This window comes from Amblyomma mixtum, chromosome 3, assembly GCF_055824585.1.
Source record: "Amblyomma mixtum isolate Tamu chromosome 3, ASM5582458v1, whole genome shotgun sequence".
Taxonomy (NCBI): domain Eukaryota; kingdom Metazoa; phylum Arthropoda; class Arachnida; order Ixodida; family Ixodidae; genus Amblyomma; species Amblyomma mixtum.
The window spans coordinates 308,123,453-308,147,809 of NC_143014.1; the positions used below are offsets into that span (position 1 = coordinate 308,123,453).

General features: G+C 50.1%; 2 protein-coding genes across 2 annotated transcripts in view; both read left to right on the forward strand.

Annotated features, from left to right (window-relative positions):
* LOC149355543 (valine--tRNA ligase, mitochondrial-like) overlaps positions 1–24,357 on the forward strand; it is a 402,426-nt gene that overhangs the window by 69,984 nt on the left and 308,085 nt on the right. The gene's annotated exons all lie outside the window — the stretch shown is intronic.
* LOC149355544 (uncharacterized) overlaps positions 1–24,357 on the forward strand; it is a 38,680-nt gene that overhangs the window by 11,674 nt on the left and 2,649 nt on the right. The window contains exon 6 of the mRNA XM_089585155.1: positions 1,985–2,230. Coding sequence (XP_089441281.1) covers positions 1,985–2,230 — 246 coding nt within the window. The remainder of the gene's footprint in view (positions 1–1,984; positions 2,231–24,357) is intronic.

A 24,357-nucleotide genomic window follows, 5' to 3' on the forward strand; every position in this document is an offset into this window, starting at 1 on the left:
AAAGAAAAGCAGTACACGCGATTGAAAGTTAATAAGAATCAAGCTAGGGCAATAGTTTTCGTCTCGCTTAAAAGCGTCATGCAAGCGAGTGCTGCTACTCATACAGCCAATACCGTGAAGGCGCCGAAGAAAAAAACGGTCGCTGCCGCAGCCAAAAATGTGACCAGAAGAGAGCAGGAAACTGGGGGCGGCGGGCGGAAGGGGGGCCAGGGGCTTTTCACAAACAGGTCAAAGGGTGCCGGCATGTTCGACACAGGACTGTGCTCGTAGAACAGTAAAGAGTTGAAAATTATGCTCCCGCACGCTCCCCCCCCCCCCCGAAGTCCAAAAAGAAACTTTTTTTTTGTGGTCATGAAAAGGCTCCTGTCAGCGTCATGTAAGCAGAACTACGCTGTTGGCAATTGGAGCGGCTGAGGGCTGCCCTGGCAAGTCAACAACTGCATACAAGCTTCCGCTGTATGTATGCGAGGCGTGGTTCTGATTTGTGCTGCCTAATCTTTGGCATTTGGCGAGTGCAATCGAAATGAGCTTGTGAAATGCGATTTTGTTTATTTTTCGTGTTTTGAGTACAGTGTGATTAACTTCTATTTGCACGCACCGATTTCAGCAATTCTACCCTCACTGATATCTGGACAGTATGAGGTAACCTTTGAACCGGATACTGCGATTTCCTCCAAGAACTTCTGGATAGCGGTTTTTCCAGTAAAGTCATGCCGTTTCAGATTGGCTCAAATTGGCTCACAAGTTAGCTGCCTACACAATCTTCCGCGAACGACGTTGGAGAATAATCTTGTGCAATGTAAGCACCCCCTATTACCACGCTGATGCGCACGTGGTCTCCGCATGCACTGGCCTCAAAAACACCGTGTTGGTTTGTAAAACTTCCTTCAGACAGGGATTATGTGCAATGCAGAAAACGTACTGCCCTGAAAAGATGTCCACAGATCGGTTACACACGCTGAAACTTGGCTCATTCTCATGGAGAATCCTGCGCATGCCTATGGACATCGTTCAAAAACTTGTCTAAGCATCTTAGCTGCTGACGCTATACAGATACTCATCGTCTCATCAGCAAGTGAGGGAGCACACGTGTGTAGCATTCGGTGCATGGAATATGCGTGATGAGTGACCACTTTCTTCGAGCATCGAAACTGTGAAAATTGGCCAAATAGCCTGAAAAAGCCTGGGCGGCTCACCACCACATCTTTGCGACTCAGGCTATGCTAGGTGAGCCACGAGGGCAGTCGGCCACGACAGTAAATTTCTCATCCCCTCCGTTGTCAGCAAACAAGGAAACAGTGAGTGAACATGAATGAGAGTGAGTGGACATGAGGGTGAGTGAATGGTTGTGAGTGCAAGTGAGTCGTGAGAGCGAGTGGTCATGAGTGTGAGAGAGTGTGAGTGTGAGTGGATATGAGTGCGAGTGAGTGGTTGTGAGTGTGAGTGGACATGAGTGCGAGTGTGTGTGAGTGGTTGTGAGTGCGAGTGGTCGCGAGTATGAGTGAGTGGTTGTGAGTGCGAGTGGTCATGAGTGTGAATGGTCATTTGTGAGAGCGAGTGGTCGTGAGTGTGAGAGAGTGTTTGTGAGTGTGAGTGGATATGAGTGCGAGTGAGTGGTTGTGAGTGTGAGTGGGCATGAGTGTGAGTGGACATGAGTGCGAGTGTGAGAGTGGTTGTGTGTGTGAGTGGTTGTGAGTGCGAGTGGTCATGAGTGTGAGTGAGTGGTTGTGAGTGCGAATGGTGATGAGTGCGAGTATGAGTGAGTGGTCATGAGTGCGAGTGTGTGGGAGTGGTCATTTGTGAGTGCGAGTGGTCATGAGTGTGAGTGAGCCACCTCTCATGGTGCCGAGGTATGCCATTGGACCATTAGAATCAAATCATCACTCCAGATAGGTGGCAGTAATGTGTCAACATTGGAAGCCCTGCATTCACCTTCGGTCGGCCTGCTTGCATTGGTCACTTCTTTGCCGCTGTCTTTGTGCAGGTGGTGGCATCGTGCCAGCGGCAGCCATTCCCCGAGCCCACAGTGGTTGATGGTACAGAGGTCCCCCGGTTCGAGTGTATCTATCAGATGTTGCATGAAGTAATGGAAAACAAAGTGCCGGCTGCCTTGGGTCCCTGCGAGCAGTTTGTTGTGCGCCGCCTGATTGGCACCCTGACCACTGCTGTGGAATGTATAAACTTGGACGAGGAACGTGAGGTCCTGAAGCGGCAACTTGCCTGGGCAGCCGTGAGTCTGTGCACATTTCTGTTGGAGGGTTCTGGTTACACTTGGTTCTAATTCTATTTCTTTGCAGGAGCACAGAGGGTAATTTTGTATAATTTGTTTTTTGTAAAAAATTTCGATCATTTGCCTCTTCGCAGTTATGACCCGCTGTGGTGGCTTGTTAGGGCACTTGGCTTCTGAGTTGGAACCGTCATCATTTCCGGACACGGCGGCCAAGTATAGAGTTTTGACAACATCTTTGCAAAATGTGGATTGCAGTGGCGGTGCACGTTCCATCTTATGACTTCTCGCCACCACGCCATCGCTTACAGCTCCAACGGTGGTGCTCTTCATTGGTGGAGCCCTTAATTCACCGAGAGGCCAGCTTTGTTTTTATTTAATCCAAACAGCATAGCAAGCCCTGGTTTTCATGGACAAAAGAGTGAGGGTGAAATTGAGGTCTTAAGATTTTTTTTAGGATCCAGCTCTTTGGTGCCCGTTTCTGCGTTTCGCAGCCTTGCCGTCACCATCGCCGTTGTCCATTGTAACTAGCAGTGGACACCTTAGTCATGCTTTAAGCTGCGAAACCAATGAAGCGCGAGCTTGGAAAGCAGAGGGAATGCGCATAACTGCCCCTATGGGACAGTGGACATATTAATCGTGCTTTAAGCTACGTGGCGGTAGTGACAGATGTGCGCTGCATGCGTTGCCATTGACAACGTTGTGCCAGAAACGCGGCGCTGAAGCCGTAGGCCATCGGCGTTTATTGTGTCTTTTGGCATTGACGTTGTCAACGTTTTAGACTCAGATGATTTTAAGGAAAGGAAGTGTGTATAACTGGCTCCTTGGGTCAGTGGGCGCCTGAATTGCGCTTATAGGTGCGTGGGGTGATGAGAGAGAGATGTGGGCTGCGGGCATTGACAACGCTGTGCCAGAAACGCGGTGCTGAAGCCATAGGCTGTCAGCGTTCATTGTGTTCATTGGCGTTGGCCATGGGCTACACTCCGATCATTTCAAGGAAAGCAAGTGTGCATAACTGGCTCCCTGGGTCAGTGGATGCCTGAATGGTGCTTATAGGTACGTGAGGTGATGAGAGAGAGATTTGGGCTGCATGCGTTAGTGCTGACAACGGTGAGCGAACTCTCGCGATGAACCATTAACTGCCACCTGCCAGGGTAGAAGGGTGGGTCGGGACTTTAATGTAGATATAAAGACAAACAGGAATTTCTTACCACTTATGCGGGAGAACACCCCATTCCTCTTGCTCGTAACGCCTCCCACGGCTGTGACAACCTCGCGAAATACTTGCATAGACTTCGTTTTTGAGAATCACGCATTGATGCAGCAAGTCGAGCATATATCTATCTATTTCTCCGACCACAAAGCTTCCTTCATGATAGTCAAGGACTGTTAGTGGAGTGTTTCTTGAAGAAGGAATATATGGGGAAAATAACAAGTTGTCTGTAATTGTATATACATGTCTTGCTCGAATTCTTTGCCTCAATCTACCGAAAAGCTGAAACAGCTGATGAGCTTCACTCAAATTTCGTATTAGGGAGTAACGTAATCGTCGGCAGTTTTTTCTTACAAAGTAGTCTGGTTGTGCAGCAAAAATGTCAATATAGTTACCGAAGAGGAATGGTTCAGTATAGCTTTACTTATTGTTTTCTTTTTAGTGTCCCTTTAATGTGACCTCATTGTCATGCCGAATGTGTAAGTCTAGGTGCCTTGCTTTTGTTGGATGCGGCTCCCATATTTACATGATTGTAGGTCGTCCTATTTTGAAAAATTTGAAGATCTTAAGTGTGCCTATGGGGGACGAGAGGGTCGATTTACAATCGAAACCAAAGCATGGCGCCATAAATAAAGACGAGACAAACAAGATATAAGGGATGCTACAGCGTGGTTGCACTTTTGCTGTAGGCTCTGTCACGTGCCTCATGGTGCTGGCCTTTTGCAGCTGCTCTGTCAACAAGCAGAACCACCGCCCCCTCCCCCTGCGCGCTGAGGCCGATGGCGACTGTCCATAAGCGGTGTTGAGAATGGGGCTTCAATCCCACCGCTGCCACCAGTGTTGAAGATCGGGCTTCAATTCCACCGCGCCCACCAGTGTTGAGGATTGGGCTTCAATCCCATCACTGGAACCAGTGTTGGAGAACGGAGGGGGCCTGGAGATGACTGGCTCGTTCAGCCCCGCAGGTCCCGGCTCCGAAGGACGGTGTCGAACTCCGATATGGAGCAAACTGTACAGGAGGTTTGTTTTACATGTTTACAGTCGATATATGAGTGCTTCGGTCACCAAACAACATCCCGTTAAATACCCTTCGTATTCCCCAGATCCCTGACTGGGGAATAAAGTTCGGAAAACGTTCTCCAATCAAGTGAACAGTTGTGGGCACTGGCGGTACCACCCACGTCAGGGGGTGGTGCTGAACTCTCTCACTCTCTTGCAGCTCGGTCAATGGATGGGAAGGGGAAAAGCCAGCAGTCCTCGATCACTGTCGTGTCGAATTTCCAGGTCCAGCGCCATCGTGGGAAAGGAATGCCGTGCAGTTTCCCAGCCGGTGGACGGGGGGGGGGGGAAGACACGTCACCAAAGGCTGTCGTATTGACTTCAGCACTGTGGTGAGATCTGTGCCTCCGTGGGAAAGGAACAGTGCTGCGTTTCCCAGCAGGTGAACGAGGAGCCTTGTACGCCCTCACCTGATGTCCGAAACACGGGACCTCTGTCAATGTCCCAGTCGCCTTTCAAGTAAAATCCACAGCGTGACCTTTCACTGCGTCACTCCGTCCGGTGACCCGTGGGTAGACTCGGCCACCTGACGCCGCCACCGTCGCTGCTGTTACGGCCGTCCCCAGTCCACGCCGCACCATTGTTGCATGACTCAAGTCTTCTTGGAATTTCGCCCCGGCCCCTGTTCGCCGAACTCAACAGCTCCTCCGCGGCCTGAAAAATCTCCTCGAATGGCCAGCGTTCACGACTGCTGGGCAGGAAGAGATGAGGCTGGAACGGGCTTGAAGGGTTGTTCTCCAGAAATTTCATCCAAGCTCCAGCAATCAACAAAGGAAGGCATCAGTGGACTGTTCCCCGAGACAGGGCACTGGCCCACAAGCAAGCGTTCAGAATCTGCCAAAGACCCACCAGGCTTCCCACAATGACAATCAAAAGTTTACTAAAATGTTACTTGATTTTGGCGTAAATTTTGTGCGGACAAAACGAGAAATATCTCCTTTGAAATCGCCAAAGACGGACTGCTTCAACAAAGGTTTAAAAAAGAAAAGGACCACAGGAGGTAATCTTACTAAGCTCTCCTGCCTACAACAATCGGTTAGAGACATCAGTATTTCAGTGCGGTTTTCCCTTCTTGAAACGCACCGAGAAATTGTACTGGTGGAGAGCTAGACTCCGTCTAAGCAAGCGACCATTTTTAGGGGGACAATTGTACACGTTTAAGACGATGGTCAGTCTCAAAGACAAACTTTGCACCGTACAAGTAACACTGCTAACCCGACAACTTCTGTGCCGTCCAAACCAAACACGCGCACTCTTTTTCTGAAGCGCTTAAGCGTCTTCTCTACAGCTCAGCTTGTGGCTGACGTACAGAACCGTGTGTTCTTCATGGTCGTCGCCAACGTGACTTAATATAGCACCCAGTCCTCTATCACTGGCGCCACACTGGACTTACGAAACTCTTTACCATAGTAAGGGGTCCGAAGCAAAGGTCGGGACACAAGCGCATCTTTCAAGCTCTTGAAAGAGTTTTCTCTTAGGTCATCTCAGTGTACGTCAGTGAGGCTCCCTTTCGTAAGGTGTCAGTCACGGGATCAATGCTCCGTGTACGCGTCTCTAAGCGTAGTTCTACTCGAGCTGCACTGCTGTGAGTGCCCTCATCACTTGGTAGCATGGGAAATGGACACCTGTCACTTCTAACTCAGTGACACCATAGCCTTGGTCCAAGATAAGGAAAAAAACAGTAACATCCGATAAACTCCAAATTTTTGGCTTAATACAAAGTAGCCTTTCCCTCACACATTTCATACACCCACAAAAAAAAGAGAAATAAAAAAATAGCTACTTCGATTAGCTGCGCGGGGGTGAAAACTGACTCACCTTTGCAAGGTTGAAAGGATTAGTCTTTCAGACGCGCCAGCCGGGGTCGCGTTCTGACTGATTGTACTGCTGTCAATTCGTTACAAAAGGCTACAGCGAAAAAACGTCCCTGACTCTCACTTTCGCCTCCGCGCCCCCTCGACGCGGTCGGAAAGCCTTGGCAGTGCATGCACAGTCGATAACCGACCCTGGACGACGAGCAGTGACCAGCGCGAGAAGCTGCTCCCTGTTCTCGCCCCAAGAATGAAGCTCGGCCACCCTTTCGCCCTGCGCGCTTCTTAGAATGGGGTGCCAGAAGTGAAGGACGAATCCTTTTCAAGTGCGCCCGCCGAACACGCCTGCATGTGTCGTCTCAGTTGTTCGACGCCTGCGTTCGCAAGCGCTGAGTGCCGCGCAACCTTGCGCCTTCTGATCTCTTGGGCTGCTTTGCCCTTTTTCTTACTGGCTTTTTGTCAGGACGGCGCGGTCTAGGTTTTCTTCCAGGCCGATTGCACCTTGAAGCACTTCGCGCCTGTTCTGGTCGGAAAACGCACTCCGTTGCTGCGGTCAGCTTTAGACACACCTGCGCGTGCCGCCTGACCAGTAACTGCAGTTGCAAGTTTACGAGGTGCAGCGCGGGTAGGTTTCGCCTTTCCTTTTACCGCATTCCTTTCTTTCGCAGCTGTCCGCGCAACTGAATTAAGGGCTTTAAATTTGATGCGTTTTGTCTTGGCCCTTTTCCTTCTTCGCCTAGACTGTTCCGTGTGCATCTCCTGATCGCACTTAGCTCCCTCTAGTTTTTCCATCACACCTCGGAAACGCTCATCCAATTGAAAACTGGCGTCTTTGCCTTGGCAGCAGAGCATCAGCTCCATGCAGCTGGCAGACGGATTTGAAGCTGCCCCCGAGTTCCCCGCCTCATTCTTTTTGGGGTTGTCCTCTACCACTTTCCTGTCGCTCTGCGTGCCATTCTCTACATTGACCTGCTCAGCTATAACTCCGTCATTCTCTTCTCTGCAAGCCTGGCTATTACGTCTGTCTTTATACTCGGCAGCCTCGCCTTCTTCGAGCGCCAGCATTACCAAAGGAGCCTCTCCCGAGCCTTTGTCACTGAAGCCACTGTGACATCCCAACTCGCTCTTACCGCGGTTGCTACTCCCAAAAGGGGTTTCGTGGTCCTGCCGGTCCAACGCTTGTATCGGCTCTCCTGATAGGGCCCCGCTCTTGACAGCCCCGTCAAAGGTGTCCGTTGCCACTCCTACCTCACTCAGAGGATAATCCTCGCACTCGTGTCTTTTAGACGCTATCTCTGAGTGCTCTCTCTTAGCATTGCATCTAACTACTGCGGGCACGGTCTGGGGTTCTTCGGCTTTCCTTGGACCACCGTACCGGCTGAACGCATTCTCTGCCCCTTCCCTCGTGGTGTTGCGATTTCATAAGTATTGCTTGCTCTTTCAGGAGTTCCAGCTCTCGCACTACCGCCCTTCTTTGGCAATTCCTTTTCAAGCTCTAATCGCTTTAATTCCCTTTTTGCAGTTTCAGCTTTCCAATTTTGTCGTTCTTCTCTCTTTCCTGCTCCAGATCAACTTCCTCCTTACGCGCTTTTTCCACCTGGTCCGCTTTCTTTTTAGCCTCCTGTACCTAGTTCCATGTATCTACCAGCAGATCATTATTCTCGATGTATTTACGAATGATTTTGCAAACTTCAGTTTTGGTTAATTTGTTCTGCACTTCTACCAACAGTTCCTCACATATTGCCGCCAGGTGTCCCCGGGCGGCGCCGAAAGGACGAAGGACGCTACCCGACTACATTGTTAACGAGCGCGACGCTACTAAATTTCGACTGGCATTAATTAATCACTGTACTGAATAAAATATACTTCTCAAACTTCACCTAGTTACACGTATTCTTTATCTTGTTGTTGTTTTTGTAGTTACCGCCTACTTCAGCCTTGCGCCCTTCATTATTGACCAACGTTGTATTGTGATGTATCGTTTTTCATTTTGTTCTATTGCATTATGTTTTGTTGTATTAACGTATTATTCTCAGTTGCATTTGCTTTGTCCCCCCCCCCCCTTATGTAATGCCTCAACAGAGGCCTTTAAGGGTAAAATAAATTATGATGATGATGAAGAAGTGAGGAACTCGCGTGCTCTCGGAGCTGGAACTCTCATCTGAAGAGTGCGTTGATATGGAGACTGAGATGCGTGCTCAAAAGCGCAGTGCGTCTCCGATAGGTGGTGCTAGTCCGTCTTGCTCTCAGTCGAAGAATAAAAAGAATCACCCTAGATCTACACCCAAAGGCAGCATTTTGGATCAGGCGGTCTCCGCTGCGGCCCTTTCGGCGACATAGGGTCGTTGAAGGTGTTGCAGTGGAACTGCCGGTCTATTCTTTCTGCTTCAACAGATTTAGTTTGTTTAATCAGTAAATTAAGTCCAGATTTAATTGCTCTTCAGGAAACGTGGCTCTCTAAAGATTCTAGGTACAATTTACAAAATTATCGTTCTTTCAGGCTTGACCGGCCCTCAAGAGGTGGTGGGTTGCTATTGTTCGTATCCACAAAATTTTGCCACAGGGCAACTGTGTCATTTCAATATATGGACAGGCAGTGCGAAATTCAGGCTCTTGATCTCAATATTCCTGGATATCAGCCACTCACTCTGGCTAATGTATATTTTCCAACAGGTGTGCATGACGTTCGGCCTCTTGACTCGTTTTTGTCTAGTTGCAGGAAACAGGTTTTAATTGTTGGAGACTTCAACTCGCATCATGTTTCGTGGGGGTTTCGTACAGATCGCTGTGGTACGCTCTTATGGGACTGGGCTTGTGTGAATAACCTAATATGTTTAAATTCGGGTCTCCCCACATTTGTCCGTGGTCAGGCTCGCTCAGCGTTAGACTTGTCATTTTCTTCCCCCGGATTAACTGTGTCCTCTTGGGCGCCAGTTGACTGTGCCTCCAATAGTGATCACCTTCCGATCAGCTTCCAAGTTATGTGCCAGTTGACCTCTCCTAACAGCACACGGCGCACATTCATAAATTACGACAGTTTTAAAAATGCCCTCAAAGCAGACCTTCAGGAATTATCTCATTCCAACAGTGGAGATAATGCCATCCGCATTTGTTCAATTTTGGATGGAGCTCGTAAAAAATCGGAGTTCTTGGTTCAGGCACATAAGGGAACATCGCCGTGCCTTTGGTGGAACGCAGAGTGCGCTCGCGATTATAGGCGCCGAAAGGCTGCTTGGAAGAAACTTCTCCATAATCAGTGTCCCAAAAACTGGATCGATTATAAGTTCGTTGCAGCTACGTTTAAGCGCACCGTATCTCGTGCAAAGGAGTTGCACGATACTGAACGCTACGAATTCCTTTCAAAATCTGGTAATAGGCGTGCTCTATTCAATTACCTAAAATCCAGGAAACTAATCTCGTCCACCATGAACGCTGTCTCCCTAGTTCAGTCACCGGCTGAACTTGCACAGTCCCTGGAAGAGATAGGCAGAGGTCTTGAGCGCCGGTTTACGGCTCTTCTTCCTTCTCCTCAGAGATTTCTTGCCACTTTGGACGATTTCGAGGAGGTCACCCTCACTGAGCTCTCGAACACTGTATCCCGCCTTCCACCCGCGGCCCCTGGCCCTGATGGTGTGACTTCTTCTATGATTAAAATATTGTTCGAGGAATCTCCCACCGACTTACTGGCGCTTATAAATTACTCTCTTAAGGGGCCATGGATTCCAAATGAGTGGCGTTTAGCAAAGATTATCCCGTTGCTTAAAAAGCAGGGAGATGGTTATGTGTTAGACAATATAAGGCCAATTTCTTTAACTTCGAATCTCGTTAAGCTAATTGAGAGGGTGTTGCATGGTAGAATAATGTCTGTTATTTCAGAGGCTGGGTTGTTGAACCCTTGCCAGATTGGTTTCAGACCAGGATGCTCTATATGGTGTGCCCATACCGATCTGGAGAGCCGCATACAGTTAGCTCGGCGCCGAAATCAATACGCAGCGCTTGTTACTTTAGATGTATCTAAAGCCTATGACAGCGTTGAGCACAGGACGCTCTTGCAAAGACTGCAGGCAGTAGGACTTCCGATATACTTTGTGGCTTGGGTTGCTGAATTCCTTGCTGACAGGGAATTTTACTGCTTTCAGAACGGTGTTTCATCAAGCAAATTTCGACAATCGAGAGGAGTGCCCCAAGGGGCGGTCCTCTCCCCTGTACTTTTTAACATCTTACTCAGCAGTATTCCCTGCAGTCCTCAGGTGGCCACCTATGTGTATGCTGATGACATCGCCTTTTTTGCTTCAGAGAACGACATTTCCTCTTTGTACCAGTCCTTACAGTCCTACCTCAATGTCCTAGACCAATGGTTAGGAGACATTAATCTGTCCCTTAATGTCAATAAATGTGCTTTATTGGTTTTTCCGCTCTCTCGTCCAGTTAATATCTCTATTGTTTACCGGAACCATGTAATTCCTCAAGTGCAAAGTGTCAAATACCTTGGAGTAATTTATGATCCTTCTCTTTCCTGGGCGGCCCATATCGAGCAGATCACTGTGAAAGGAGTCCGGGCAGTCGGTATGCTGCGCAGGCTGAGCAGTGTTCGTTCTGGCATGAGAAGGCACTCACTTCTTATGATTTATAGAATGTACGTCCGTCCTGTCTTAGAGTTCGGCTGTGTTTTATTCTCTGGTGCACCAGCGTATAAACTTCGCCCCTTGATTCTCTTGGAGCGGGAGGCGTTGCGCCTTTGTTTGGGCCTTCCAAAATTTGTGGCGAATTCCGTTTTGTACCTGGAAGCGCGTACTCCATCATTGACTTCTAGATTTAGGCTCTTAACGGTGAAAACGTTCGTAAGAATGTGCGATTCTTCGCTCCATGCCTCCAATTTGATCTTCCTTCGTCAGCCTAGGCTATTTTTCAACGAAACCTGGTCTCGTTTCCGTACCCCTCAGATATGTTTGGTGCAATCCCTCCTGGACCCCTTAAACGTCCGCATTTCGGACATCCGTCCGGTATGCGCCAACTCATCTATTCAGATTTTCTTCGATGACATCTTTCCAAAACATGCAAAGTTAATGCCTTTTCATTTGCTCAGCGGTTTATTGCAGGATTACCTGCTGTGCTTTAAATCTCATGTGCTCATAGCGACAGACGCCTCACAGTGTGAAGAAAAGGCCGGAGTTGGCATTTTCTCCATCTCCCTTGACTGGTCATTCTCACTCCGCCTTCCCGATTACACACCTATTTATTTGGCCGAATTTCTAGCAGTAGTCTTAGCGTTGCGCAAATTAAACAGCTCCTTGTCTTCTGTCATAATTATGACAGATTCATTATCGTTGTGTTCCTCTCTCACCGCGCCTACAACATCTCAGGCACTTCGGTTATTCAAATGCTTGGTTCCACCCCACGTGTGTTCATTACGGTTGGTCTGGGTGCCTGGGCACAAAGGAATCCATTTGAATGAGGTTGCTGATACCCTGGCGAAGGCATCTCTTCAAGGCCCAGTCGTATCTGTGCTTCCACCCAGCGCATATATTACCGCGGCCAGGTTTCGCAGGTATCTGCTCCTGAAAGAATTCGCAGCATCAGCTCTGACCTCCTCTCCTGAATTCCGGCATCTCCTTTACCCGTGGTGCAGTAAAGGATGGCGATCACGCAAGCTTGAGGTTTCCTTCACTCGTCTACGTTGTCGCGTGCCTCTTTTAAACTTCTACCTTTATAGATCTGGTCTGGCGGTCTCCCCATTGTGCCCGTTCTGCGGAGAACCCGAAACGATAGATCATTTCTTGTTGACCTGCCGCCGTTTCTCCTCTTTACGGAGCCGCCTCCTGGAGCTTCCGTTACGACAGCTTGGTCTAAGTCTGTCAGCTGGGGTTGCTCTGTCTCTTGGGGCTTCCTCCCTTGGGCACAGCAACTGGAATGTGCTCTCCGCCATGCAAAACTTCCTTACAGACACTAAACGGCTGCCGTCTTAAGCTCTGGTCCTTCTCATGACCAATATTTCTCTGGAATGAAAGCTTTCTGAAACGTGGAATATTTAGCCCCGTTCTCTATTTCAGTCACCGATCTCACGGCATTTGTTTAACCTATTTCAATTACACATTTGAGATCCTTTCATTTATTTCCTAATTGCTATTATTATCATGATTATTTTATTTTTCCCCACAATTATTTTCTTGTTTAACATTTTGTACACCTATCAGTTGCCGCCTGTGTCTTGGCCAATCCCCCGCAGTGGGTATGCGCCATTTTCTAGAGGACAACAACAACAACAACAACAACTCTGATTCTCTGCGGCCTGTGCCTAGCCTGTGTGATTAAGGACCCATCTGTGACATTTGTGGTGGAGTGCGCTGGGTACATCGCCCTGGAATATGTCGCACACCCCTCCTAACACCGAGGACCCCAGACCTCTCCCTATCGACACGCCAGTGCATCGGGTCAGTCGCGGCAATCTAGGATTGCCCCCTGAGCATGGGCAGTTGGAGACTACCTCGGCACCTGGCCGGCTGCCTCCTGAGCTCAGGCCATTTGACACTACCTCGGCGCCTGCCCCTCAACCAGTCATGCAAGGCGCCGCATACTACACCCTCCAAAACCCACGGCTACCAAAATCCTTTCACGGGACTCAGCTGGAGGACGTGGAAGATTGGCTCCTCCAGTTTGAACGTGTCGCCGCATTTAACCAGTGGGATGACGCCGCCAAACTGAGGAACGTTTTCTTCAGCTTGGAGGACGGTGCTCGGACGTGGTACGAAAACCGTGAGGACACTCTTTTGTCATGGCATGAGTTCCGACGTCAATTGCTCGCCGCGTATGTCAGCGCTGATCGTCGGGAGCGAGCTGAACGCGCCCTGCAGTCCCGCATGCAGATGCCCAATGAAACGGTTACCATGTACGTCGAAGATATGACGCGTCTCTTCCGGCGGGCTGACCCAGCCATGTCGGAAGCCAAAAAGCTGCGCCACCTAATGCGTGGTGTGAAAGAACAGCTTTTCGCCGGCCTCGTGCGCAGCCCCCCAAGCACTGTTGCCGAGTTTCTAGCAGAGGCTGTCACGATGGAGCAGGTTCTCCGGCAGCGTTCCACCGCGTACGACCGGTCAGTCCTTGCTGCTTCTGTTACGGAGCCTCTCCCGGCGTTCAACACCAATACCGACTTCCTCCGTGACATGATCCGCACTGTCGTCCGTGAGGAGCTGCAGAAGATCTGTGGTACGTCGCAGACCACGGCCAGCTCCTTTATGGGCGTTATCCGCGACGAGGTGCAGCAGGCTGTCAGGCCAGAGTTACTACGCGGCGAAGCACAGCCAGTACAGCCAGATTACTACCGCCCGACGTACGCTGAAGCTCTGCGACGCCCTGCCCCGAATCCAGCGGCATTTACACAGCCTATCCAGACGGACTACTGCCGCCCGACATATGCTGACGCTTTACGACGCCCTGCCCCAAATTCAACGGCGTTTGTTCAAGCCCATCACGACGTCCCGCTACCCTCCGTGCAGCCAGTGCAGCACATCCCGAGTGACCGACGATCCCTGCGCAGAGCGGATGTCTGGCGTGGGCCAGACCGACGACGTTTGGGTTTCCATTGTGGGGAGCCCGGTCACCTGTTCCGGCGGTGCCCATATCGTGAACTTGGCCTGCAGGGTTTTTCCCCCAATGCGCCAAGACCACGATTTGGTCAACGGCCCCCTGCGATTAAATAGTACGTGACGCAGCAACCTATGTGGTCCATGGCACGCCGTCAGTCCCGATCACCGTCCCCTCGCCGGTCATCATTTTCACCGAATCCGCAGAACTTTTCGCGAGTGACAGCGGACCGCTCGCCCAGTCCTCGCCGGGAAAACTTAAGACAGCGACCTCCGGGGGCGTGGTCGCTGGATATCGATGCTGTGAGGACCCCCTGACGACGCCGACATCCGATGATAGAGCTTTGTCGACGTCGACGACAGCAGGTGATCTAAAGGAGCGATTCTCACTCGACATACTCGTGCTTCTCGACGGTCCCAGCATTAGCGCATTGGTGGACACAGGAGCAGAGTTCTCAATTATTAGTGGCAAATTGGCAGCACTTCTGAAGAAAGTCACGACTGCCTGCTCTGGCATGCAGATCCGGACGGCGGGGGGCCTTATCATTACTCCGCTTGGACAGTGCACGGCTAGGTTCCAGATCATCGATTCGACGTTCGTAGTGAGCTGCCTGGTGCTCCGCGACTGTTCTCGTGACCTGATTTTGGGCGTAGATTTTCCCCGTGAGAATGGTGCCGTTATCGACCTGCGGAACAGAACCGTTACGTTTTCTAGAGCGAAAGCCGACGACACCTCCGATGTTCGTCAACGCACCTCCGCCCTTCGTATTTCCACTGAGAGTGTTTTGATCCCGCCGCGCGCCAGTGTTTTTGCAAGAGTTGAATGCGATGATAGGCTACGTGATGGACCTGCAGTCGCCGAGGGCAACCTTTCCTTGCTACTGACACACGGCATTTGCTCAGCCCGAAGCCTTGTCCACCTCCATAACGGCCGGTCGGAGCTCCTGATTACTAATTTTACCAACTAACCTCGTCGCCTTTTCTGAGCTACTGCCATCGCGTGGGCCGACCAATTGGCAGATGTTACTGAGTGTTTTGCGTCCGAGGGCATGGTACAACCGGACACGTCCCTGGATTGCATCGATATTAGCTCCGGGCTATCAGCGACTCAACAGCGCGACCTACGCGCCCTACTGCTTCAATACCAAACCTGCTTCGCATCCTCCTCGAAAGTGCGGCAAACGGCAGTAACAAAGCATCGAATCATCACTTCCGATGATGCTCGCCCCATACGACAGCAGCCGTACCGCATTTCCCCGAAGGAACGCGACGCCATCCAAACGCAGGTTAAGGAGATGCTTACAGACGGCATAATTCAGCCTTCTAAGAGCCCGTGGTCGTCGCCTGTTGTTCTGGTAAAGAAGGATGGGACTTTGCGCTTTTGCGTTGATTACCGTAAGCTGAACGCCATAACGCAAAAGGACGTCTACCCGCTGCCTCGCATCGACGACTTACTCGACAGACTTCGCCGCACCAAGTATTTTTCATCGATCGACCTAAAGAGCGGATATTGGCAGATTGAGGTTGATGAACGTGACCTTGTAAAAACTGCCTTCATCACACCCGACGGCCTATATGAATTTAAGGTGTTGCCCTTCGGCCTTTGTTAAGCGCCTGCGACGTTTCAGCGCATGATGGACACTGTCCTGGCTGGCCTCAAATGGCAAACCTGTTTAGTTTATCTAGATGACGTGGTGGTGTTTTCAGAAACCTTCGACCAACACCTTGAACGACTGCGGACTGTGCTGGATGCCCTGCGATCGGCCGACTTGACACTTAAACCCGAGAAGTGCCACTTTGGCTACAAAGAGCTCAAGTTTCTTCGCCATGTTGTGAGCGCCGACGGAGTAAAACCCGACCCCGAGAAAACTGCCGCCGTAGCCGAGTTTCCCCGTCCTACTACAAAGAAAGCGCTCAAGTGCTTCTTGGATTTGTGCGCCTACTACCGCCGTTTTATCGCAGACTTCTTCAACATCGCTGGACCCTTGACCCGCTTAACGCGTGAAGATACACCGTTCGTCTGGACTGCCGCGCAAGAGGCTGCTTTCACAGAGCTGCGACGACGGCTGCACACTACCCCTGTGCTTGCTCACTTTGATGAGGAGGCTGCTACCGAGATACACACCGACGCTAGCAATATTGGGCTTGGTGCCATCCTCGTTCAGCATCAAGAAGGCGTGGAACGTGTGATCGCGTATGCGAGTCGCACACTCTCGCGCACCGAAATCAACTGTTCCACCTCAGAAAAGGAGTGCCTCGCCGTCATCTGGGCCACGATGAAATTTCGGCCTTATATCTACGGTACGTCGCCCTTTCAAAGTCGTCACAGACCACCATTCCTTGTGCTGGCTGACCAATCTCCGGGACCCATCAGGCCGCCTGGCACGCTGGAGCCTTCGCCTTCAGGAATTTGATTATACAATTGTCTATAAGTCCGGACGTAAACATGAAGATGCCGACAAGCTCTCGCGCGCACCCGTCGAGCAAGCTGATGACAGCACAGAGGACGACCATCGTTTCCTAGGTGTGGTCAGCAGTTCGGACTTGGTGGCAAGGCAGCGTGCTGACGCTGACCTGCAGTCTGTCATGGATCACCTAGAGGGCCATGCTTCCAACGTACCTCGACCCTTTTCCCGCCACCTGTCCTCTTTTTGTATTCGCAATGGCGTACTCTACAAGAAAAACTCACGTAACGGTCACCGGACCTACCTCCTAGTCGTGCCATCAGACCTCCGCGACGACATCCTTTCAGCGTGTCATGATGAGCCCACATCTGGCCACTTGTGATTTGCACGCACGCTCGCCCGAGTGCGTCAGGCCTATTATTGGCCTAAACTTGCAGCGACCATCCATCGCTACGTCAGAGGTTGCCGTGAGTGCCAGCATCGTAAGTCGCCACCGCGAAAGCCTGCAGGTTTGCTCCATCCAATTGAACCACCCCGCACACCTTTTGACCAAGTCGGCATTGATCTTCGGGGCCCATTTCCTGTATCAGCATCTGGCAATAAGTGGATTTTAGTTGCGACTGATTATTTGACGCACTATGTGGAAACCAAGGCGGTGCCACGCAGTACATCCTCGGAAATCGCGCATTTCTTCATACACCACATCGTTTTACGACACGGCGCCCCGTCTTCCGTAATCACCGACAGAGGCACTGCGTTTACTGCACAGCTCATGCACGAGGTGTTCCAGCTGAGTCACACGACTCACCGCAAGACTACTGCATACCACCCGCAGTCAAACGGGCTCACGGAGCGCCTCAACAAAACCTTAGCGGACATGCTCGCCATGTACGTAGATGTACAGCACAAGACCTGGGATGAGATCCTCCCATACGTGACGTTTGCCTATAACACGGCGCTTCAGGAAACGACTCGCTTTACGCCGTTTCGCCTCGTCTACGGGCGTGACCTACAGACAATGCTCAACGCCATGCTTCCGTGCGCCCCTGACGACCAGGAGCTCACGTCGGACGCCGAGGAGTTTACCCGGCACGCAGAGGAAGCCCGGAAACTGGCCCGTATGCACATCCGACGGCAGCAGGCCACGGATGCACAACGCTACAACCAACGACATCGACACGTAGAGTACCACCCCGACGACAAAGTGTGGGTATGGACCCCAGTACGTCGCCCAGGCCTGTCGGAGAAGCTCCTGAGCCGCTACTTTGGACTGTACACAGTGTTGCGCTGTATCACGGATGTGACGTATGAAGTCCTCCCCGATGGCACTCTACCGAGTTCCGCCGTTGACTTCAGCCTGAGGTCGTGCACGTACTGCGCATGAAGCCTTACTGTACACATTAAGGGACGTAGCCTCTTCCGCGTGTTCTTTTTATTTGTACCTGCAGCCGTTGAGCGGCATGTGACCGTTTGTTCACTTGCTTACTTCCTCCCGTTCGCTCAAAGTGCGCCCACGTCTTTGCTTTCTTTCTTGGGGGAGGGGGAATAATGCCGCCAGGTGTCCCCGGGCGGCGCCGAAAGGACGAAGAAGTGAGGCACTCGCGTGCTCTCGGAGCTGGGACTCTGATTCTCTGTTTGCGGCCTGTACCTAGCCTGTGTGATTAAGGACCCATCTGTGACAATATCAAGAGCAATTCCGACTTCGACAATTTCATAAGGTCCATAATCACGCTTTCTCCGCTTTGGCTCTACTAACTCAAAAATGCCTTGAGAATAACCCCTCTCAAATGACAAAGCCCTGATTCCCAGGCAAGATTATTCTCTGAATCTAAAGTTTGGCAAATCCCATAGCAAAAACTAAAACGCTCACCTGTGGAGAAAGCACGATGTCGCACGGTCCATCCCAGCTGCTGCCAACCAGTGTTGAGGATGGGGCTTCAATTCCACCGCTGCCACCAGTGTTGAGGATGGGGCTTCAATCCCACCACTGCCACCAGTGTTGAAGATGGGGCTTCAATTCCACCGCACCCGCCAGTGTTGAGGATTGCGCTTCAAGCCCACCGCTGGAACCAGTGTTGGAGACGGAGGGGGCCTGGAGATGACTGGCTCGTTCAGCCCCGCAGGTCCCGGCTCCGAAGGACGGTGTCGAACTCCGATATGGAGCAAACTGTACAGGAGGTTTGTTTTACATGTTTACAGTCGATATATGAGTGCTTCGGTCACCAAACAACATCCCGTTAAATACCCTTCGTATTCCCCAGATCCCTGACTGGGGAATAAAGTTCGGAAAACGTTCTCCAATCAGGTGAACAGTTGTGGGCACTGGCGGTACCACCCACGTCAGGGGGTGGTACTGAACTCTCTCACTCTCTTGCAGCTCGGTCAATGGATGGGAAGGGGAAAAGCCAGCAGTCCTCGATCACTGTCGTGTCGAATTTCCAGGTCCAGCGCCATCGTGGGAAAGGAATGCCATGCAGTTTCCCAGCCGGTGGACGGGGGGGGGGGAAGACACGTCACCAAAGGCTGTCGTATTGACTTCAGCACTGTGGTGAGATCTGTGCCTCCGTGGGAAAGGAACTGTGCTGCGTTTCCCAGCAGGTGAACGAGGAGCCTTGTACGCCCCCGCCTGATGACCGAAACACGGGATTTCTCTGTCAATGTCGCAGTCGCCTTTCAAGTAAAATCCACAGCGTGACCTTTCAGCGCGTCACTCCGTCTGCCCACTCGTGGGCATACTCAGCCACCTGACGCCGCCGCTGTTGCTGCTGTTTCAGCTGTCCCCAGTCCACGCCGTACCTTTGTTGCATGACTCAAGTCTTCTTGGAATTCCGCCCCGGCCCGTGTTCGCCGTACTGAACAGCGGTCAGCTGGCACCCCCTCCCCTCTCCCCACGCATGGATGCGACAAGATGTTTGCGGGCCTTTTGAACAGAGCGGGTAAAATCTTCTCCAATGCTACAGTCCGTGTCTTTCAGCATAGGACCTTTGGAAAGAATAGTTTCTTTGCTCTTGAAGGAGACCAATTTTCCTATAATTCGCCGTTGGCGGTCCTCGTTATGGCGTCCCGAGCGACGAGCACGCTCTATCTGACTGGGCTCTAAGGTTAACTTTAACGTATCCTGACAATGCTTAATTATTATTTCTTCAGATTCGATGAATGATTCGCGGAGATTGAAGTCTGGAAGGCCATAGAATATTAGGTTATTGCGGCGTGATCTGTTTTCTGTGTCGTCTATTCGGGCCTCAAGGTTAGTAACAAGAGCAGCCATCTCAGCGGCAACAGAATTGATGGATTCTGGATCAGATTTTAGGGTAGCAATTTCCTGAAAGAGACTTTCCAGGTCTGCAAGGCACTTGCTCAGATCGGAAATGGTTTGGTTGACAGAATGCATCTGACCTTTAAGGTCCTGTACATCCGCGCTTATTTGGCCTTGACCGGCTGACAACTTCTTGAGTTCAGCAAGAACACTATCTAGTTTCTCCGGGCCAGGGTTCGTCTCAATATCGCTGGACAAAAGAAGAAGAGATTTGACAACAGAAAAGCATTCACCAGCAATAGAAATGCAACACTGCAGGCTCGGAAGCTGTACCAGGCAACGGTCACTACATTTTTTAGAAAAAGGCAGTATGATGAACTAACCTGCGTAACAAAAATCAGTGGATGAGGAGGCTGCGACATGACGCAGCTACCGAGCCTACAGAGCGCGGGCGGAAGGCGGTGCTTTTTATACGTTGACAGGGTCGATGTTGTCGCTTGCGCTTGCCATCCAGTGACGAGGGTCCAGGAAGGGAGCGCTGTTTTCACCGACGCATCTGCGCTGCTCAAACCGAATGGTTCCCGGCGCAGAACGGCCGGTCTGGGCCTTGTAGAACAAGCCACGAAGTGTCAAAGATGGCTGGCAAGATATAGGCAAAGGCAGGCGCGAGCACCTGCGTAGCGAAAATCAGTGGATGAGGAGGCTGCGACATGGCACAGCTACCGAGCTCACACCGTCTTGTTAAGAAAAAAGATACTATTCTTGTTGAGAAAAGAGTTATTAAAGTTAAGTTTATTAAAGTTAATAAAGTTAAGAGTTATTAAAGAGTTATGATTAAGAAAAGAGAAGAAAAGAGTTATTCTTGTTAAGAAAAAAGAGCACATGGAGGTTCTGTGTTGACTACCATCGCTTAAATACGGCCACGAAGGAGGACGTCTACCAGATTCCACGTATAGATGACGCAATTGATTGTCTGCACTCCGCTTCATACTTTTCTTCTACTGATTTGAGATCAGCTACTGGAAAATCCCCATGGACACTGCAGATAAAGAAAAAACGGCATTCATAACATCAGATGGACTCTACGAGTTTAACGTTATGCTTGTTGGATTATGTAATGCGCCTGCAACATTCCAGCAGTTCATGGATACAACCCTGCGTGGACTAAAGTGGCAAATTTGTTTATTTTATTTGGACGACGTTGTAATTTTTGGCAAAACGTTTAGTGAGCACAACAGCCGTCTGGATATTGTGCTTGATTGCATGGAATGAGCTGGTCTTATCCTGATATCCAAGAAATATCATTTTTGGAACAGTGAAACAATTGGTCTTGGTCAGTTAGTTGATAAAGAAGGTGTTCGACCAGATCCAAAGAAAATTGAAGCTGTCAAAAGTTTTACGGTGCCCCAATCAGTGAAAGAGCTGCAGAGTTTTTTAGTGCTCTGCTCGTACTTTTGACGCTTTATAGCAAGGTTTGCAGACATCGCTTACCGACTCGCGTGTTTGCTGCATAAAGACGCACCGTTCAATTGGACCAGCGAATGTGACGCAGCTTTCCGTCACCTGAAATTTCTTTTGACCTCGGGCCCCATCCTAAGCCACTTCTTCCCATCAGCACAAATTTAAGTACACACTTATGCAAGTGGTATCGGTATCGACGCTGTACTTATACAACACCATGGCCATGATCAGCACGTGGTAGCATATGCCAGCCGCTCGTTGAGTAAGTGCGAAAGGAATTACACGGTTACTGAACAAGAATGTCTCGCCGTTGTGCCGTTCTTTTCGCTGTACAGCGCTTCTGCTCCTATCCGTACGCGAGTGCTTTCACCGTCGTGACCGACCACCATTCACTTTGCTGGCTAGTGAGTCTTCGTGACCCCTGTGGATGGGTCGCTCGATGGCCTTTGCACCTACAAGAATTTAATTTTTCTGTGGTGCGTAAAAGCGGCCGTAAACACTGAGATGCTGATTGTCTTTCGCGTTTGCCGCTTCAAACCACTGATGACGATGCAGAGAACTTTGATGAAAAATTCAGGGGGGCGCTTTGTTGACCTAAAGTGCGGTGAGCCGGAAGCCTTAAGCACGGTGGTGCTGCTTGCGTCACTGTGTGGTTAAGATGTTAAGCTTCGCCTCTTGCAACGGTCCCAGGGAGTCCACAGAACGCCATCCCCCGTTCGGCTCTACGCCTAGCTCGTTCGTAAATTAGTTTTTGAGGAAGTGAAATGTATCTGTCTTGCATACCTCGGTGGTCACCTGAACCTCGCCGTAACGGGAAGGGAGGAACATGGGAGTGAACAGGTTTGGTTTATGGGGTTTAACGTCCCAAAGCGACTAAGGCTATGAGAGACGCCGTAGTGGAGGGCTCCGGAAATTTCGACCACCTGGGGTTCTTTAACGTACACTGACATCGCACAGTACACGGGCCTCTAGAATTTCTTCTCCAAAGAAATTCAGCCGCCGCGACCGGGATCGAACCCGCGTCTTTCGGGCCAGCAGCCGAGCACCATAGCCACTGAGCCACCGCGGCGGCGGGAGTGAACAAAGACACCGTATTTACTAGACGCGCCTTAGTTCATTCCAAACCATCGAGCTGGCATGGCAGGGTGGTAGCGTGCTCGTCTCGCACTCCGGAGGCCCTGGTTCGATTCCCAAACCCGACCAATTTCCTACTCGGTTGTATTTATTAATCTGGTCTCACTAGAAAGGTTAATTAGGCTGCTTGGTCAATTAAGAAATTAACTAAACTAAGTCCTTCTTACTTGGAGCATCACTATACCATCCCTTTAATTGGTTGCATGGTTACTAGCCAAAGTACAATTGGCCCATTTGAAATTCATGCACTGTGACGTCACGACCATTTTGACCAGTTGAAAATCGTGACATTTCTGTCGCCAACTCCTGCTTACAACGATGAGGCAGTAAAGGCTTCCGCCTTAATACTTAGCATCACTTTCAAAAGCCTTCCCCGATCTTCAAGTTTTCCGTACTGAGCAACGCAAAGACCAAACATTAACCTCTTTGTTTGATGCCGCCCAAGATTCTGTAAAGAATACTTTTTGCATTTGCGAGGAATTGCTTTATAAGAAGAACTTCGCTTCTGGGGGAGCACGCATGCTTCTTGTCGTGCCAGAAAGCCTACGCATCACAGTTCTTGAAATGATGCACGACGACGCCACGTTTGGGCACTTGGGAGTGGCCCTAACACTCCACCGCACACAACAACGATTTTACTGGCCTAACATGCGTTCAACCATCTAGCACTATGTAGCCAGCTGTGTCCAATGCCAGCGTTTTAAGCTGCCGACTTCAAGTCCACCGGGAAAACTGCAGCCAATCACACTTCCAACAGTCCATTTGAGCAAGTTGGCATTGGCCTTCTTGGACCTTTCCCATGGTCCTTTAAAGGAAATCGATGGATTTTCGTGTGCGTAGACTATTTAACCCGTTATTGTGAGACAGCCACGATACCAGCCGCTGCTGCGTCTGAAGTAACTAATTTCTTACTTCGATTCGTCATCCTTCGGCACGGCCCTCCTGCAGTTTTCATTAGTGACCGTGGATGCCAGTTCACAGCGGATGTTGTCGAATAACTTCTCCGCTTCAGCACCTGCAGTTTTCGCCACTCCACGCCATGTCATCCCCAAACGAACAGTGTGGTGGAACGCACTAATCGGATGCTCAATTCCATGCTTGCTATGTAAGTCGCTGGAGATCATAAGGATTGGGATGGCGTCCTCCCATTCATTACTCATGCATACAACACAACGCAACATGAGACAACTGGCTACAGCCCCTTCTACCTGCTCTATGCTCGCTCGCCTCGCTGTGGCCATACTGCCATTTTTCGTCCGCGATGAACCTCCTCTTGCGACCACACTCCGCAGAGCTGAAGAAGCTCGCCAGCTTGCCCACGTTCGAATTTTATCTGCGCAAGAGCGTTCAAAGAACCGCTACAACGTCCGACACCAAGACGTTTCTTATGTTCCTGGTGACATTGTGTGGTTGTCGACACCTCTACGCAAGCGTGGTATGTGTCAGGAACTGCTGTCACAGTACACTGGACCGTTTGTTGTGTTAGAGTGTATAAGTGACCTTAATTACGCTATGTCACGCCTAACTGCTAGTGGTCGATGGTCACGCCAGTTTCAGGTGGGGCATGTAGCCCGCCCCAAGCAATTTCATGCCAGACGTTATGTTTAACTCGCCCGACGGGCTTCGTCTGCGAGGAGGAAAATGTCACGCGCTTTCACATAACATTGACGGAAGAAGCAGGAGATCAACGGTAGGACTGACCGGTAGAGGAAAAGGAAAAGAAAGATCAGAAGGATGCTTGTAGGCTTTGTCGTCGTCCTGCTTCTATCGATCTCCTCTGTAATTAAACCCCCGTACGTGCTAAGCACGTAACAATATATATATATATATATATATATATATATATATATATATATATATATATATATATATATTGTAAGGGAAGACTTCACGGAGACGTTTATTCTAGCCCTTTCCCCAGAGACGTCTTCCAAGCGAACAGCCTCAAGCGATGACGATGGGAATCTTCAGGTGAAAGAGAATGAAGTCGCAGCCAGAGAGGCGACGACGAAGAAGGCGAAGAAATTGCTTACAATATATATATATATATATATATATATATATATATATATATATATATATATATATATATATATATATATATATGGCATGTGGTTGTTTTTTCTGCTGCTTTTCTAATCAATTAGCTTTAAGCAATAACATATTCAGTAATATTCTAAATCGAACAACAGCAAAAATAAATAAATAAAT